At 52.7% G+C, this 17,618-nt stretch overlaps 2 protein-coding genes across 5 annotated transcripts; one reads left to right on the forward strand and one right to left on the reverse strand.

Annotated features, from left to right (window-relative positions):
- Positions 1-30: 30 nt before the first annotated feature.
- CENPT (centromere protein T) lies at positions 31-6,000 on the reverse strand. 4 transcript variants are annotated; one of them, XM_077984370.1, is made up of 13 exons: positions 5,497-6,000; positions 4,317-4,407; positions 4,089-4,176; positions 3,873-3,969; positions 3,615-3,751; positions 3,437-3,473; positions 3,087-3,229; positions 2,260-2,418; positions 1,628-1,951; positions 1,285-1,378; positions 541-594; positions 348-452; positions 31-264 (listed from the first exon to the last, which is right to left on the reverse strand). In XM_077984370.1, exons 1-13 carry the CDS (start codon positions 5,604-5,606, stop codon positions 141-143), a joined length of 1,563 nt encoding a protein of 520 aa, XP_077840496.1. In that variant the 5' UTR covers positions 5,607-6,000; the 3' UTR covers positions 31-140. The 4 variants fall into 4 exon arrangements, with proteins under 4 accessions (XP_077840496.1, XP_077840495.1, XP_014981920.3 ...); XM_077984369.1 differs by having other exon boundaries at positions 541-681; XM_015126434.3 differs by having other exon boundaries at positions 541-717.
- Positions 6,001-14,656: 8,656 nt separating this feature from the next.
- Positions 14,657-17,304, forward strand: THAP11 (THAP domain containing 11). Its single transcript, XM_015126436.3, has 2 exons — positions 14,657-16,968; positions 17,057-17,304. Exon 1 carries the CDS (start codon positions 15,680-15,682, stop codon positions 16,607-16,609), a length of 930 nt encoding a protein of 309 aa, XP_014981922.1. The 5' UTR covers positions 14,657-15,679; the 3' UTR covers positions 16,610-16,968; positions 17,057-17,304.
- The last annotated feature ends 314 nt before the right edge of the window (positions 17,305-17,618 follow it).

A 17,618-nucleotide genomic window follows, 5' to 3' on the forward strand; every position in this document is an offset into this window, starting at 1 on the left:
GCCCCAGGACATGCACCAAAATGCAGAATATTCTGTTTATGACACTTTATTGATGCTGGGGGGGTGGGGAGGAGACCTGGAGAAATATGTGGGGGCAAGAGGCCCCAGGTGGGGACAGGGAAAGTGTCAAGGCCTGGCCACTACTGGGCAGGGAAGACAGAGTTGCCACTGTACGCACAGGGGATGAGCAGCTGCCGGTACTCCAGGGGCAGGTGCCGCTCCACTAGCACGTGCAGTGAGACTTGGTCAGTGACCAGGCCCTGCCTGCAGTGGAGGAAGAGAAAGGACAGGCAGAATCAGCGCCAGAGCTCCCCCAGCCAGCACCCCCACACCTTCCGCCCTCTCACCGCCGCATCAGCAGCTCCAGGTCCTCTGGCTTCACAGTCTTGCGGCCAGCATGAGCAGCAAATACCTCCAGGTCATCACAAAGATGCTGGAAATATTTATCTAGGCTGCCAAGAAGGTGGGGATAGAGCAGGCTGAACAGTCTGATCATGACCTAAGGGGTTCCTCTCCCTACCCCACGTGCCCAGGACTCACCACTTCTCCACCATCTCAAGAGCCTTCCTCTCCATGGGCATCTTGGCAAAGAAGCTAAAGAGTTTCACATAGTGGCTCAGTCCAGCCTTGTGGGGATCTTGCCGGGGCCTGGGGCCGGTGGTCCGGGGCCTAGGGGGACACCTGACCAACAGAGGCTCTGCAGGCTCTGAAGATAAGCTGAGGGCAACAGTGCACAGAGGGAGCTGAACTTGCCTCAGTAGGCCCTTATTCAAGGGCAAGTCTTGCTGGCTCCTGCTGAGGCTGGGGACCATATGGCCCTTGGCCAGCCAGGACCAGCAGCCCTGACCACCTGCTGAGGGGCAGCTGGGTCAGGGGGCCACAAAGAGGCCAGTCTTTCCCTGGGGCTCTGTTCCTCCACAGTCGACTTGACATCCTAGTTCAGGCTTATCTGTATTGATACCTGCTTGGGTCCATGACCCCAGGCCTTAGAATGGACAGTCTCTTCCCTTACTCTACTGCTGCCTTTCCCGATTCTGCTAATCATCCTCCAGGAAGACTTTTCTGACTACAAACCGACCACATACTTTCCCCTTTCCCCTCACCCAGGCTCCTCTAAGCTCTGGAGGCAGAGGTGCTCTTGGTGAGCTCTCCCCAGCCCAGCTCCGGCTGCCCTGCTAGGTAATCATCTGCATACCCGTAGGAAGGGGGAGGACCCTATGTACACAGCGTACCCAATGCTCCCTTCCCAAGAGGCCCATGAGGAATGGTGTTGTGGGATCTTACACTGCAGCACCAGGCGGTGGGGCTGGCTCAGGAAACTGATGATGTCGCCTGGCCTGGAGAGACTCAGGGGTGCTGGAGGCCAACTCTGGACTTGCTACAAAGGAAGAAGGATGGGGTCACAGGAATTCCAGGCCTGACCATCTCACCCAGGCCAGCACAGCCACAGTATTTCTGTCCTGTTTCTGGTGGAACCCATCTAGCTCCAGCCAAGCGGGTGCCCCTCAGAGTCTCCCTGAACCCCTACCACCACCAGTGCCCGGAAACACAACCCAGGCAAGGCCTTTCTGTGTGCTGGGGCCTGAACACAGCTGTCACCAGTCACCCCCTGCACTGGGCCTCTTACCTGCCCTGCTAGAGGCATCCTCATCCCCTGAAGATGCTCCTGGCCCCTCGGCCTCAGCAGTCCCCTGGGATCCCTCTGCTTCTGTCACTTGTGTGTGTCCCTCGGGCTCTTCTGCCCTGCTGGGTCCTTGTGCTCCTGTTGCCTCCATTTCACTCACACTCACACCTTCTTCTTTCATCTTTTTCTCTGCCTCTTCAACTCCATTGTGTAAGGGCTCTACTTCATCTTCTCCAGAGACACCACTGCTGGTGCTCAGGAAGCCCAGAGCAAAGGCATCGACCTCCTCTGCCTCTCCTGCCAGAAACTGGGCTGGTTTCCCAGGGCCTGAGTGAAGGGAAGAGAATACAGGCTGGAGATGCAGCAGGCCAAGGCTGCATAGCGCAGAGAAGGGTAAAGATGGACTAGCAGACCCAGCCCTGCCCACTGAGGAAAGACAAAGCCAGATGCCAGATGCAGCACCAGGACATGGATCTGAAGTCTCCTGGCCCAACATGGACTCTGCTCTTAGATGAAGGAGGCAGCCACAGCCAGGGGGCTCTAGGGGCACAGAGGGGCTTGAAGAAGGAAAACCACCATTGTCAACTCTCACCCAAGCTAAGTTTGGCTCCAGGCCATCGGCGCCACACACTCACTATTGTTCTGCAGCCCAGGCCCACTGCTCTGTGTCCTGCGACCTGCAGCCTGTTCAGCGTCTTCAGCCCCAGTGTGAGGCGTGCAGGGCAGGGAGTGATACACGTTGGGGGAGCCAACTGTGGGCTGAGAGAAGGGCTGGGTGTCCTCCAACACAATGTCTGTGGGCAGAGTAGTAACAGGTTTTGAGGCTGTCACATGGAGATCAGGGGCCAGCTGGCTCTCAGCTTATTCCAGGCCCACTGGCTGCTACTCAGCATTGCCAGAGCCTGGACAGTGGGCCGCATGAGTTCGCCCTGAGTGGCCTTCAGAGAAAGAAGACGATCTAGCACGTGAGGCCTTATCTCCTACAGCCCTCCTTGCTTACCTTCCTGTTCCTCTGCCTGGCAGTCCCAAGCCCCCACAGCTGCCCACCCACCAGCTGCCCACTTAAAAAACCTCTTCACTGCTTGTTCTGCTCCTTCTTCCCAAACTCTCTTCTTACCCTGGTGAACTTGTTTTCTGCAATCAGGCTCCCAGGTTAGCTCGAATTGGCCAGCTGATCCTGAAACCTGGCCCCTTTCAAAAAGTTTCAGCCACCACACCACACCCCCTTCCGACCTCCAGCCCTATAGTTTAAGGATATGGGGCCCTGGGAGACACCGAGGGACCAAGGTAAGGGGCCCCCTGTGGAAAGAAAGCAGAAATTCCTTGTAGACCCACTGACCAGAGTTGCTCGCTGTCCTTGACCCCACCGAGAGGGGTACAACCCTGACTCAGCATCACCTCCTATCTGTCATGGCAGGGAGAGCTTTCCCCAAAGGTCAGCAGGGGAAAACCTCAATCTTACTTGGAGGAGCCAAGGAAGTATCTCGCAGATCCCGCAAAAAGGCACCCACATCTACAGCTCGGCGGGCGGGAGGTCTGCGGGCCAAGCCAGGCCTCTGAACTGACTGTGGCTGAAGAGGTGTGGCAAAGGTCAGGTTGAGGGAGCTGGTGAGAGGAGGGAGGCACAGAGGAGTCAGGTACCTGACACCCAGTTTGCCCAGAGATCCCTCCATCTGCCCTGGGGCTCTCATCTCTTAGAACAGAGCCAACATGCTGTGAGGCTAAAACTGGCAGGGAGTAGTGTGGCCAGATTCCATCCCAGGCAGCACCTCCCTCCCCAAGCCTCTCCTCCACCCACCCCCTGAACGGCACCTGGTGAGGGAAGAGGCATCAGCATTCCCTTGAGGCTCTGTCAGCAACCGGCAAGATAATGTAAAAGAAGAAAACCATGGTAAGTGATCCAGGCCTCTGAGGGCCCTCTCTCAGGACTCCTCAGCCTCTCCAGAGGACAGGAGGGAGAGGGTAGCAAAAGTGGTGTCCAGGGCCTCACCTTGGGAGAGAGGCAGCCCCTGGTCCACTCCCTGCTGAAACATCGACAGTCTCAGCCTCTGTTTCCTCCTTCCAGGGGCCAGCAGACCTGGAGCCAGGGTTGTGGAGGGCTCGAGCTCAGGAAGTTGCAGCTCCAGGCTATAAGAATGGAGCTTATCTCAGACAGGCCAGGAAGTCCAATTCTGGCTTTTGCGACCCTCAAGAAACTCCCTATCTAAGCTGCCCATAGCACAGTCCAAGGGGGTGGATTTCTGTGTACCTGCCGCGACTGCTCTCTCTTCTGGAGGGTTGGACCACCTGTGGTGCTGGCACTGGCTTCACTACCGACTCGGGCATCAGGATGGAAGATTCTGGGGCTGCAGAAACACCAGGGAGAGGGTGGGGCTGACAGAACAGGTCACCCTGAATGAAAGATACCACAAGACTGGTGTTGGACTGGTACCTAACTCTGACTGGCAGGCCAGCACTCACTCACCAGTTAGTAGGATGTTCTTCAGCAGCGTCCGAGGTGTCTGTTCCTCCAAGTGCCCCCTGGCCTGAACATGGGCCGATCTGCCAATAGACTATCGGCAAAAGCACCAAGCAACCAGTCTGTCCGTTTGCCTTGAGATTTCCTCAAGGTGGGCTCCAGAGCAGAGCTAGACCTTAACCCCCCTCCCCGAGGCAGCCAGGGCCCTTTGGGGTCAGTGGGTGGGGTACTTACCCTGGCTCCACGGGACCGCCCTTTGGCTATTGTCTTTGTTTGGCCACTCAACCTCCTGGAGGAAGCCGTTTCAAGCAGGGCTCTCTGGGCTCTGCGTAAAGACCAGCAACGCTGAGAATTACAGTGAGGAGGGACAGAGAACATAGAGACATGCCTTCATCTGGGTCTTGGTATGAAGGCTTTTTCCCTCAGGGCAAGGGACCCAGAAACCACTTGCCCCTACTGTCGCCCCTGTTCCCAGCCCTATGTCAGCAGTGTGGACGAAGAAGACCCCTGGGGTATGGGAATAGAGACGGCATATGAGTGAACCAACCAGGAGGGGCTGGGAAAGGCTTCACAGAGATGACTTCAGCATAATCACAAAGGGTAAGTAGGGGTTAGCCACACAGACAAGAGGAGCAATTGGAAGAGCATCCATCCCAGACATGAAAGTAACAATCCATGAAGGATATTAAAGTATTTTAAAATCTTTTAAGAACCTGGTACCCCAGACACCTTAGTCTCTGGGTGTTCCCAGGGCGCAGCTCCCACCTCATGGGTGTAAAACCTATAATGAATGGCTTCTCATTTCCTATAAAGGAACTCCATTGTCCCAGTCTGGCAGATGTCAACGTATGCATTCGATGCACCATGAGCACACCACAGCCCTCACCCACTGCCACTCCCACCAAGTCAGGCCAAATTCCCTGCTCCTTAGCAAAGCATCTTCCAGTTGCTGCCTCCCAACTTCTGCCCAGGCTGTCCTCTAGCTCCTTTCCCATTTCCAAGCTGGGGACAGTAAGACGATGCGCAGGAACAGTGGGAACCCTCGGGCAAAAAAAAAAAGTTCAGGGCAAATGCTTAGGCAAACCCTGGCTGGTTTGAGGAAAGCAGCCTAGAGAATAGAGTAGAAGGTGAGATTCTGAGCGCCTATCCTCCATCTCCAGTGGCCGAGCCCCCAAAGACTTGGGATCAGTCAGGCCCTGTGGTCCCGAGGCCTGGCTGCTGGAGCCCTGGGGGCAGGGCACAAACCGCTGGCCCGGGCCCGGCTAGAGCAATAGAGCCAGTTCTCAGAGTCCCAGGCCCTGCTCCTCTCTGAGACTTAGTTTTCCTCTCGAACAGAGTCGGCCCTGGGTCCCACCCAGACCTCACTCCCCAGTCCCTCTAGTTGCTCAAGTACTCGGGGAGCCCCCTCACATACCCAGCCCGAGCACTCCGGGGTCGCCGCGGGGTGCGCGGGTCCGCTGTATCCAGCACGCGTCGCAGCAGAGTGCGCGGCGTAGGGTCGCCGTCAGGGTTGTGGTCAGCCATCGTCTCGGCCCCGGGCCCTCCTAACCGCCCAGCCAGCAGCAGGGTCCGCCTTCCCGCCGCCACAGTTAAGCTAACTCTCGCGATGCTCCCGCACAGCCCCACGGGAATTGTAGTTCTCGCCCTATCACAGCTCGCGGGGTGGACGGGGATGGTTGCAAACTCGGTCTGCTTTGGAGGCAGCCTCGCTGCGGGTAAACCTCGGTTAATGTAATGCAAGTAGCCCAAGTCTTGGCTTCTTCATCTGTAAATTGAGGTTGATACCCATCTAACAAGGAGCTTATAATGATTCAAGGAGTTAATGTTTAACTCATAGAGTCTAAAACACGGTAAGCCAGGGCATTGGTAACTAGCAATTGCTATTATTAGAAGGCTCTCTCATTCCCATCTCTCTCTCCGAAGAGGAGGAGAGACGCTTGGGCCAGGAAAAAGAATTTTATCCTACATACGACCTGGTTAGATTTGCATTTGCAGGCTAGGCGGTGGCTCACGCCTGTAATTCCAATACTTTAGGACACCGAGGCAGGAGGATAGGTTGAGCTCAGGAGTTCGAGAGCAGCCTGGGCAACAAAGTGAGACCCCACCCCCTGGTCTCTACAAAAAATAAAAATAAATTAGTCAGGCATGGTGGTGCGCGCCTGTAGTCCCAGCTAATTGGGAGGCTGAGGCAGGAGCATTGCTTGAGCCCAGGAGTTCAAGACTTCAGTGAGTCGTGATCGCACTCCAGTCTGGGCAACAGAGAGAGACCCCGTCTCAAAAAATAATAAAAGCATTTTGAAAAGATCCGCATTTGCAAATCTGTCTATAGGGCCTATCTCTATCAGAAGAGACCAGGAAGCTCCAAGGCTAATAGGCTGTTTGTGATCCAGCACTGATGTTATGAACTCCAAACACGAGCAATTTTGAGATGAATTCTGGCTCTCAAAAGTTCTGTTAATCGGCCGGGCGAGGTGGCTCAAGCCTGTAATCCCAGCACTTTGGGAGGCCGAGACGGGCGGATCACGAGGTCAGGAGATCGAGACCATCCTGGCTAACACAGTGAAACCCCGTCTCTACTAAAAATACAAAAACTTAGCCGGGCGAGGTGGCAGGCGCCTGTAGTCCCAGCTACTCGGGAGGCTGAGGCAGGAGAATGGCGTGAACCCGGGAGGCGGAGCTTGCAGTGAGCTGAGATCCGGCCACTGCACTCCAGCCTGGGTGACAGAGCGAGACTCCGTCTCAAAAAAAAAAAAAAAAAAAAAAAAAAGTTCTGTTAATCTTTTCCCCATTACCACATCTAGGAAAATAAATAAATAAAAATTGGGTTTTCTTTTGAGACAGATTTTTGCTCTTGTTGCCCAGGCCGGAGTGCAATGGCCCAATCTCGGCTCGCCGCAACCTCCACCTCCCAGGTTCAAGCGATTCTCCTGCCTCAGCCTCCCGAGTAACTGGGATTACAGGCATGCACCACCATGCCCGGTTAATTTTGTATTTTTAGTAGAGATGGGTTTTTCTCTATATTGGTCAGGCTGGTCTCAAACTCCTGACCTCAGGTGATCTGCCTGCCTCGGCCTCCCAAAGTGCTGGGATTACAGGCGTGAGCCACGGCACCCAGCCAATAAAAATTATTAATGCTAGAGATGCTTACCATATTCTGTTAGTGTTTTCCTCCGTATTTTTCACTGACTGACAATCCCCTCACCTTAAGTTTTCATGGCAACTGAATCAGAACTTGGTTTCTGAGTATTCTGTGGAGTTCGCTTTCGCAGAATCTCCACCAAGACCAAGTGTAAATTATCAGATACCTGACACAGGCATGGGCATATTTGTGCTTGTGTTAAAAAAAAAAAAAAACTGAGCCAAGAAGTCCAGGCACGGTAGCTCATGCCTGTAGTCCCAGCACTTTGGGAGGGTGAGGCGGGCAGATCACTTGAGGTCAGGAGTTCAACACCAGTCTGGCCAACATGGTAAAACCCCGTCTCTACTAAAAACACAAAAATTAGCCGGGTGTAGTGGCATACACCTATAATTCCAGCTACTCTGGAAGCTGAGGCAGGAGAATCGCTTGAACCCTGGTAGGCAGAGGTTGCTGAGATCCGGCCATAATACTCCAGCCTGGGCAACTAAGCAAGACTGCATCTCGAAAAAAAAAAAACAAAAATAAGCAAAAAATTAGATTATTGCTTCTCAAAATAAGAGAACTGTAGAGAAAAAGCTATCAATATTCCTTGTCATTTAGATCCAATATGTTATCTTACTCAATTTGCTATCCTTTTGCAGACATATTTCCATGGTTACTACCTAAATGCAGTTGTTTGTTTTTTGTTTTTTGTTTTGAAATGTTCTCCTGCCTCAGTCTCCTGAGCAGCTGGGATTACAGGCAGATACCACCATGCCCAGCTAATTTTTGTATTTTTAGTAGAGACGGTCACCATTTTGGTCAGACTGGTCTCGAACTCCTCATGATCCGCCCACCTCAGCCTCCAAAGTGCTGGGATTACAGGCATGAGCCATGGTGCCTGGTCTGCAGTTTTGTTTTTGTTTTTGTTTTCTAAGACAGAGTCTCACTCTGTTGCCTGGGATGGAGTGCAGTGGCATAATCTCAGCTCACTGCAACCTCTGCCTCCCAGCTTCAAGCAATTCTCCCTGCCTCAGCCTCCCAAGTAGCTGGGATTACAGGTGCCTGCCACCACACCAGGCTAATTTTTTGTATTTTTAGTAGAGACAGGGTTTCACCATGTTGGCCAGGATGGTCTCAACCTCCTGACCTCATGAGCCGCCTGCCTCAGCCTCCCAAAGTGCTAGGATTACAGGCGTGAGCCACCACACCTGGCCCCAGCCTGCAGTTTTAAATTATTTATTCATTTACTAGTAAAACCATGAACTACTGAATAATATGGAAAAAAACAAACTTTTTTTTTTTTAGATGGGGTCTCGCTTTGTTGCCCAGGCTGGAGTGTAGTGGTGCGATCTCAGCTCACTGCAACCTCTGCCTCCTGGGTTCAAGCAATTCTCCCTGCCTCAGCCTCCCAAGTAGCTGGGATTACAGGTGCCCACTACCATGCCTGGCTAATTTCTTTTTTTTTCTTTTTTTGAGACGGAGTTTTGCTCTTGTTGCCCAGGCTAGAGTGCAATGCCGTGATCTCGGGTCACCGCAACCTCTGCCTCCTGGGTTCAAGTGATTCTCCCGCCTCAGCCTCCCAAGTAGCTGGGATTACAGGCATGTGCCACCACACCTGGCTAATTTTGTATTTTTAGTAGTGATGGGATTTCTCCATGTTGGTCAGGCTGGTCTTGAGCTCCCGACCTCAGGTGATCTGCCTGCCTCAGGCTCCCAAAGTGCTGGGATTACAAGCGTGAGCCACCGTGCCCAGCCAAATTTTTTTTTTTTTTTTTTTTTTTTTTGAGACGGAGTCTCGCTCTGTCACCCAGGCTGGAGTGCAGTGGCGCGATCTCGGCTCACTGCAAGCTCCACCTCCCGGGTTCACGCCATTCTCCTGCCTCAGCCTCCGAGTAGTTGGGACTACAGGCGCCCGCCACCACGCCCGGCTAGTTTTTTTTTGTATTTTTAGTAGAGACGGGGTTTCACCATGTTAGCTAGGATGGTCTCGATCTCCTGACCTCGTGATCCACCCGCCTCGGCCTCCCAAAGTGCTGGGATTACAGGCTTGAGCCACCGTGCCCGGCCCCCAATTTTTTTTTTTGAGACAGAGTCTCCCTCTGTCGCCCAGGCTGGAGTGCAGTAGCGCAATCTCGGCTCACTGCAAGCTCCGCCTCCCAGGTTCACACTATTCTCCTGCCTCACCCTCCCGAGTAGCTGGGACTACAGGCACCCACTACCATGCCCGGCTAATCTTTTGTATTTTTAGTACAGACGGGGTTTCACCATGTTAGCCAGGATGATCTCAATCCCCTGACCTCGTGATCCACCCGCCTCGGCCTCCCAAAGTGTTGGGATTACAGGCGTGAACCATTGCGAAATTTTTTGTATTTTTAGTAGAGACAGGATTTCGCTATGTTGGCCAGGCTGGTCTCCAACTCCTAACCTCAGGTGATCCGCCCTCCTTGGCCTCCCAAAGTGCTGGGATTACAGGCATGAGCCACCGCGCCAGGCCTTTTTTTTTTTTTTTTCTTGAGACAGGGTCTCGCTCTGTCACCCATGCTGGAGTGCAATGGTGGGATCACAGCTCACTGCAGATCTCAACCTTCTGAACTCAAGCCACCCTCCCACCTCAGCCTTCTGAGTAGTTGGAATTACCAGAGTAAGCCACCATGCCCAGCTAATTATTGTATTTTATGTACAGGCAGAGTTTCACCATGTTGCCCAGGCTGGTCAAACATGTTTCAAAAAAGATTAAAACATGAGCTTTGGCTGGGCGCGGTGGCTCACGCAGGAGAATCACTTGAACTCGGAGGGTGGAGGTTGTGGTGAGCCAAGATCCCACTCCAGCCTGGGCGACAGAGTGAGACTCCGTCTCAAAAACCAACCAACCAACCAACCATGAGCTTCATTCTTTGCATAGCAGTATTCTGTTTGTTCACATAATTAAATATTATAATTACTTGTTTTAAAAAATTACTGGGATGAAGTGAGGCAGGGAGGAGTAAAAGAGAATGGCAGGGCTAAACTAATGTGGGGTCTTGCAGGCTCTGGGAAAGAGTCTGGACATTATTCTTTTTTTTTTTTTTTGAGACGGAGTTTTGCTCTTGTTGCCCAGGCTGGAGTGCAATGGCACCATCTTGGCTCAAGGCAACCTCTGCCTCCTGGGTTCAAGCAATCTCCTGCCTCAGCCTCCCGAGTAGCTGGGATTACAGGCATGTGCCACCACGCTCGGCTAATTTTTTAATGTTAGTAGAGACAGGGTTTCTCCGTGTTGGTCTTGAACTCCTGACCTCAGGTGATCCACCCACCTCAATCTCCCAAAGTGCTGGGATTACAGGCGTGAGCCACCATGCCCGGTGAATCTGGACATTATTCTAAATGGAATAGGAAGCCACTGGAGGAATTTAAGCAGAGGTATGACAGATCAGATTTTATTTGGCAGCCATGTGAAGAAAAGATTGCAGGAGAGGCAAGATTGGAGGCAGGGAGACATGCGACGAGGTTCTTGCCTTTCTCCAGAGGTGATTAAGACAGAGAATGAGCTGGGCAGTGGAGGTGAGGAGAAAGCCATGCATTCCAGATATGCTTTGAGTTAGAAGATTAAGTGTAGATGACAGGTGATTTTATGTACTGGAAATTAGAGTTTCATTGGGCATAATTTTCAATATTCTGTGCATAAAGAAATTACATCAATTTGGCCTCTCACCACTTTTTGAGCAAGGTGAGTCCTGAGACAGGTAGAGTTTGAACCATAACAGTTACAATGATCTTTTGCTGAATTTTATCTCTATTACACACGTTTTATAAAAAATTTTTTTTTTTTTTTTTTTGAGACGGAGTCTTGCTCTGTAGCCCGGGCTGGAGTGCAGTGGCCGGATCTCAGCTCACTGCAAGCTCCGCCTCCCGGGTTTACGCCATTCTCCTGCCTCAGCCTCCGGAGTAGCTGGGACTACAGGCGCCCGCCACCTCGCCCGGCTAGTTTTTTTTTGTATTTTTAGTAGAGACGGGGTTTCACGGTGTTAGCCAGGATGGTCTCGATCTCCTGACCTCGTGATCCGCCCGTCTCGGCCTCCCAAAGTGCTGGGATTACAGGCTTGAGCCACCGCGCCCGGCCGTTTTATAAAAATTTAAACATGGCCAGGCACGGTGGCTCATGCCTGTAATCCCAGCACTTTGGGAGGCCAAGGCAGGCTGATCACCTAAGGTCAGGAGTTCGAGACCAGCCTGGACAACATGAAACCCCATCTTTACTAAAATCACAAAAATTAGCCAGGCATGGTGCACATGCCTGTAGTCCCAGCTACTTGGGAGACTGAGGCAGGAGAATGGCTTGAACCCGGAAGATGAAGGTTGCTGTGAGCCAAGATTGTGCCATTGCACTCCAGCCTGGGTGACAGAGCAAGAGTCTGTCTCAAAAAAAAAAAAAAAAAAAAGGCCAAGTGTGGTGGCTCACACCTGTAATTCCAGCATTTTGGGAGGTTGAGGTAGGTGGATCATGAAGTCAGGAGGTCGAGGCGAGTCTGGCCAACATAATGAAACCCTGTCTCTACGAAAAATACAAAAAATTAGTCGAGTGTGGTGGTGTGCGCCTGTAATTCCACCCACTCAGGAGGCTGAGGCAGGAAGATCGAGTGAACCCGGGAGGCAGAGATTACACTGAGCCGAGACTGTGCCACTGCACTCCACCCCGGGTGACAGTGCAAGTGCAAGACTGTCTCAAAAAAGAAAAAAAAAAAATTTAAACATGTAATATAGGCCGGGTGCAGTGGCTCACGCTTGTAATCCCAGCACTTTAGGAGGCCAAGGTGGCCAGATCACCTGAGGTCAGAAGTTTCAGACAAGCCTGCCCAACATGTTGAAACTCCGTTTCTTCTAAAAATACAAAAATTAGGTCAAGTGCAGTGGCTCACACCTGTAATCCCAGCACTTTGGGAGGCTGAGATGGGTGGATCGCATGAGGTCAGGAGTTTGAGACCAAACCTGGCCAACATGAGGAAATCCCCGCTCTATAAAAATACAAAAATTAGTCGGGCATGGTGGTGGGCACCTATAATACTACCAGCTCTTGGGAGGCTGAGGCAGGAGAATTGCTTGAATCCGGGAAGCAGAGGTTGCAGTGAGCCTATATCCTGCCACTTCACTCCAGCCTGACCAAGAACAAAACTCCATCTAAAAAAAAAAAAAAAAACAAAAAACCACAAAACAAAAATTAGCTGGGCGTGGTGGCGTGCGCCTGTAATCCCAGCTACCTGGGAGGCTAAGGCAGGAGAATTGCTTGAACCCAGGAGGCGGAGGTTGCAGTGAGCCAAGATTGCACCACTGCACTCCAGCCTGGGCAACAGAGTGAGACATCCTCTAAGAAAAATAAAAATTAAAAATAAATAAATAAATAAATAGGCTGGGCGCGGTGGCTCACGCCTGTAATCCCAGCACTTTGGGAGGCCAAGGTGGGTGGATCACCTGAGGTCAGGAGTTCGAGACCAGCCAGTCCAACATGGTGAAACCCTGTCTTTACTAAAAATACACAAAATTAGCTGTGCGTGGTGCCTGGCGCCTGTAATCCCAGCTACTTGGGAGGCTGAGGCAGGAGACTCTCTTGAACCCAGGAGGTGGAGGTTGCAGTGAGCCGAGATCACACCACTGCACTCCAGCCTGAGCAACAAGAACGAAATTCTGTCTCAAATAAATACATAAATAAACATGTAATATGTGTGTTCATGTTTATACTCTTGTATAAATGATTCGCCTAAATGAATGCATATGTTTTACCAGGGGCTACACATAGTAGAGAATGCATTTCTGGATTTTTTCTGGATTTCTGGATCTATATTTTTAGTAGAGACAGAGTTTCATAATGTCGGCCAGACTGGTCTCGAACTCCTGACCTCAAGTAATCCGCCTGCTATGGCCTCCCAAAGTGCTGGGATTACAGTCCTGAGACACCAAGCACAGCTTTTTTTTTTTTTTTTTTTGAGACAGAGTCTCGCACTGTCACCTGGGCTGGAGTGCAGTGGTGTGATCTCGGCTCACTGCAACCTCGACCTCCTAGGTTCAAGCAATTCTCCTGCCTCAGCCTCTCGAGTAGTTGGGATTACAGGTGCCCGAGACAACGCCCGGCTAATTTTTTTGTATTTTTAGTAGAGACGGAGTTTCACTATATCAGCCAGGCTGGTCTCGAATTCCTGACCTCGTGATCCGCCCGCCACGGCCTCCCAAAATGCTGGGATTACAGGCGTGAGCCACCGCATCCGGCCCTATTTTGTTTTTATGTCAAATACTATAATTAGAAATAATGTATATTAGGTTTCCATTTCATGCCTGTGACCTGCTACCAGGAGAGAAAAAATGAGGAGTGAGAGTTAGGTGAAAGGGTAAAGAAAGACAAGAAAAATTGGGAGGAGACCAAGATCATGTCTTTTGTGGGAATATGGATGGAGCTGGGGGCCGTTATCCTTAGCAAACTAATGAAGGAACAGAAAACCAAATACCACATATTCTCACAAGTGTGAGTTAAATGATGAGAACTCATGAACACAAAGAAGGGAACAACAGACACTGGGGTCTACTTGAGGGAGGGGGGTGGGAGGAGAGAGAGGAGCAGAAAAGATAACTATTGGGTACTGGGCTTAATACCTGGGTGATGAAATAATCTGTACAACAAATCGCAGTGACACGACTTCTCCTATGCAATACATCTTCACACGTACCCCCGAACCAAAAATAAGTTTTTAAAAAATTGGGAGAAGGAAGAACTCGGCAGAGGAGGGCTAGTTTGCAGGTAATTCCCCTGAAGGACTGCCTGGCCCCTCCCTGGCTTTCCACAACATTTTGTGTTCTTTAAAACATTTTCCCCCGGCCAGGCGCTGTGATACTAGCTCACGCCTGTAATCCTAGCACCTTGGGAGGCCGAGGCGGGCGGATTGCCTGAGCGCAGGAGTTCGAGACCAGCCTGGGAAACATGGTGAAACCACTTCTCTACTGAAAAAAAAAAAAAAAAAAAAATTAGCCGGGCATGGCGGCGTGCACCTGTCGTCCCAGCTACTCGTGAGGCTGAGGCAGGAGAATTGCTTGAACCCAGGAGGCGGACGTTGCTGTGAGCCGAGATCTCACCACTGCACTCCAACCTGGCGACAGAGTGAGACTCCTTTACACACACACACAAAAATTTCCCTCAAATAAGTTGAGATGGGGGGAGGTGTATTGTTACAATGCAAATCCTTTCGCATTAAATCCTTTAATAGCTCTCAGTGTGGCCTGCAGAATAAAACCCCAAATCCTTAACATGTCCCAGTTTGGTATTTTCCTACGCTTGGTCTACCTGGGCCACCCCCTTCCAGGTTCTTTAAGGGGGGAGCCTAGCTCTTTTCTGCCATGTGGCCTTACAGACTGGTTCCCGGGACACGAACTGGGTACTTCTCCCTACCCAAGCTTTCGTTCTTTATTCCTGGCCACCCCCTCCCCCGCTTCCATTTCTCTGCTCTCCTGTTCATTCCTTTAGAGCGATTACTTTCTGTGAGTAGACATCCATTCGCGTGCATTCAGATCTATTATCCAAAAGACAGAGGCTCATCCGTCTAGGCAGTCAGGCTCCAAGAGAGGAGCCCAGTCGGTCTGACTCCCGGAAACTCCGTGCACTGGGTCAGCCACATAGTAGGCGTCTACTGGAGACTTTGTTTAGGTCAGGGAGTCAACGCAGGCAGCAGCTGAATCAGGAGAGAGTCCCCAACGCAGACAAAGGGGCTCCTGAGACCCTTCGGGGCGCCGAGGCCCAGGTTTCGTCTCCCTCTGCTGCAGCAATGCCGTCGACTCAAAGGCGCTCAGGGATGGGGGACTGGTTCTGGCAAACAGCACAACCTCCCCCGAATACTGGTCCGCAGTAACTCGATCTTTCCCTTAGGCGGCGCTTCGGGTCGCAGGCGCCCAGTTCAGGGCGAGGCATCACGGGATTTGTAGTCTCCGTGGGCATATACCCACCACGCTTGCGCACCGGTGAGGCGCGCACCGCCCCTCTCCACGCCCCTATCAGGATTCGGGTCCTCGTAAGGAGCAGTCCAGGCGACAGCGTTCCAACCTAATACGCCTCTCTCGCCCGCCGGGGACAAGCCGGGCTGGAGAAAGAATCCGATCTTCGGAAGCTGGCGCCGTGCCTTGGAAGGCGGCCGGAATCCGCACACACCCGCCCCGGAAGTGAGCGGCTCCTGGCGCGGGGCATTGTGGGGGGCGTAGTCTCTTTCTCAGGCGGTCCTTCGCGGCGTCCCCGGGGCCGACTCCCGAGCGCAGGCGGGCAGCCAGGCGGGCGGCGCGGCGCGGGCCGGCAGGAAGCGTATTCTGGGCACGGGGCGCCGGGCGGGCCGGCTGCGCCGAGCGGCAGTGGTGGGATACCACCCAAGGCCTCGCGCGGCGCCGCCCGTCGAGGGGCGGGCGGCGGCGGAGCCACTGGGCCGTCGAAGGGCGCAGGAGGCCGGTGGGCCGGGCCGGGCCGCGCGGTGCAGCCATGCCTGGCTTTACGTGCTGCGTGCCAGGCTGCTACAACAACTCGCACCGAGACAAGGCGCTGCACTTCTACACGTTTCCAAAGGACGCTGAGTTGCGGCGCCTCTGGCTCAAGAACGTGTCGCGTGCCGGCGTCAGTGGGTGCTTCTCCACCTTCCAGCCCACCACAGGCCACCGTCTCTGCAGCGTTCACTTCCAGGGCGGCCGCAAGACCTACACGGTACGCGTCCCCACCATCTTCCCGCTGCGCGGCGTCAATGAGCGCAAAGTAGCGCGCAGACCCGCTGGGGCCGCGGCCGCCCGCCGCAGGCAGCAGCAGCAGCAGCAGCAGCAGCAACAACAACAACAACAACAGCAGCAGCAGCAGCAGCAACAGCAGCAGCCGTCACCCTCTGCCTCCACTGCCCAGACTTCCCAGCTGCAGCCGAACCTGGTGTCTGCTTCCGCGGCCGTGCTTCTTACCCTTCAGGCCGCTGTAGACAGCAGTCAGGCTCCGGGATCCGTGCCGCCGACGCCCATCACTCCCACTGGAGAAGACGTGAAGCCCATCGATCTTACAGTGCAAGTTGAGTTTGCAGCCACAGAGGGCGCAGCCGCTGCGGCCGCCGCGTCGGAGTTACAGGCTGCTACCGCAGGGCTGGAGGCTGCCGAGTGCCCTATGGGCCCCCAGTTGGTGGTGGTAGGAGAAGAGGGTTTCCCTGATACTGGCTCCGACCATTCGTACTCCTTGTCGTCAGGCACCACGGAGGAGGAGCTCCTGCGCAAGCTGAATGAGCAGCGGGACATCCTGGCGCTGATGGAAGTGAAGATGAAAGAGATGAAAGGCAGCATTCGCCATCTGCGTCTCACCGAGGCCAAGCTTCGCGAAGAACTGCGCGAGAAGGATCGGCTGCTTGCCATGGCTGTCATCCGCAAGAAGCACGGAATGTGAACTGGTGCCCCGGCGGCCTGCTGGACTCCCAGACCCCATCCAGCCAGGGGACTGCAGGCCATTGTTGAACTCCTCTATACTCCTGGGGCACTGGTTGACAGTACTGAGGCTTAAGGCAGCTGGACTCTCTTGCTGGTGACCTGGCATCCTCAACTGTTTCCTCCTGAAGTGGAAGCTGGGGCCTTAGACTCTGCCCTGGTGACACCAGCAATTATGACTTTGTCTACCCTTCTTCCCCAGTTATTGTTGCAGATTCTGGTTAAGCAGAGGCTTCAGAACCACTGAACTTGAAACTTACCCTCTAGGGATGCAGGTGATATGTCCAGGGACTATGAGTTTGGAATAAACCATACCTTAAGGTTGGTCAGCAGTCAGACAACTCTAATGTGTGTAGTGATAAGAGATGCAAGTAACATCAGCTCTCCTTTTCATGCTTTTCCTTCCCAGGTGCAGCCTGTGATTCTGATGGGGACTGGTAAATCTGTGCCTCTGCCTCCTAGGATTTATTTTCCCAGGAGACCATTTACAAGGGGATCTGGATGACCTGCTGATGGAGATCCAGCTTGCCAGGGATTTAGGTTTATCCTGTTTTGTTTGCTACTGGTTACAAATTCTATTTTCTGTACAATTAGTCAGACTAAAGTTTTCACTGTGTTTGTTTGGCAAAACAAATTAAACAAAAAGTAAGGTTTTTATTTGGGTCTCGCCATTTTATTTTTACAAAAACATAGTTAAATGTCCTTGAAACATGGGGAAATAGGCCTCAGCCTATTTGAAGGACCAGGCTGACCCTGAAAGTAGAGATGCTTCAGTGACCAGGTTTTTCCAAAAATGGACCCTAAGCACATGGATCCTGGCCTTACAAGGTCCTCACAGAGTTCCTGGCCCAGCTCACCCTAAAGAGTTTGGAAACTGCACCAAATGGGCCCAGTTTGTCCGTGGGTTATCTCCCTGTATCCTTTCAACAAGGACCAACTGCTAACTAAACTATATTGTGATAGTTCGCCTC

Source organism: Macaca mulatta, chromosome 20 (genome assembly GCF_049350105.2).
Source record: "Macaca mulatta isolate MMU2019108-1 chromosome 20, T2T-MMU8v2.0, whole genome shotgun sequence".
Lineage (NCBI taxonomy): Eukaryota > Metazoa > Chordata > Mammalia > Primates > Cercopithecidae > Macaca > Macaca mulatta.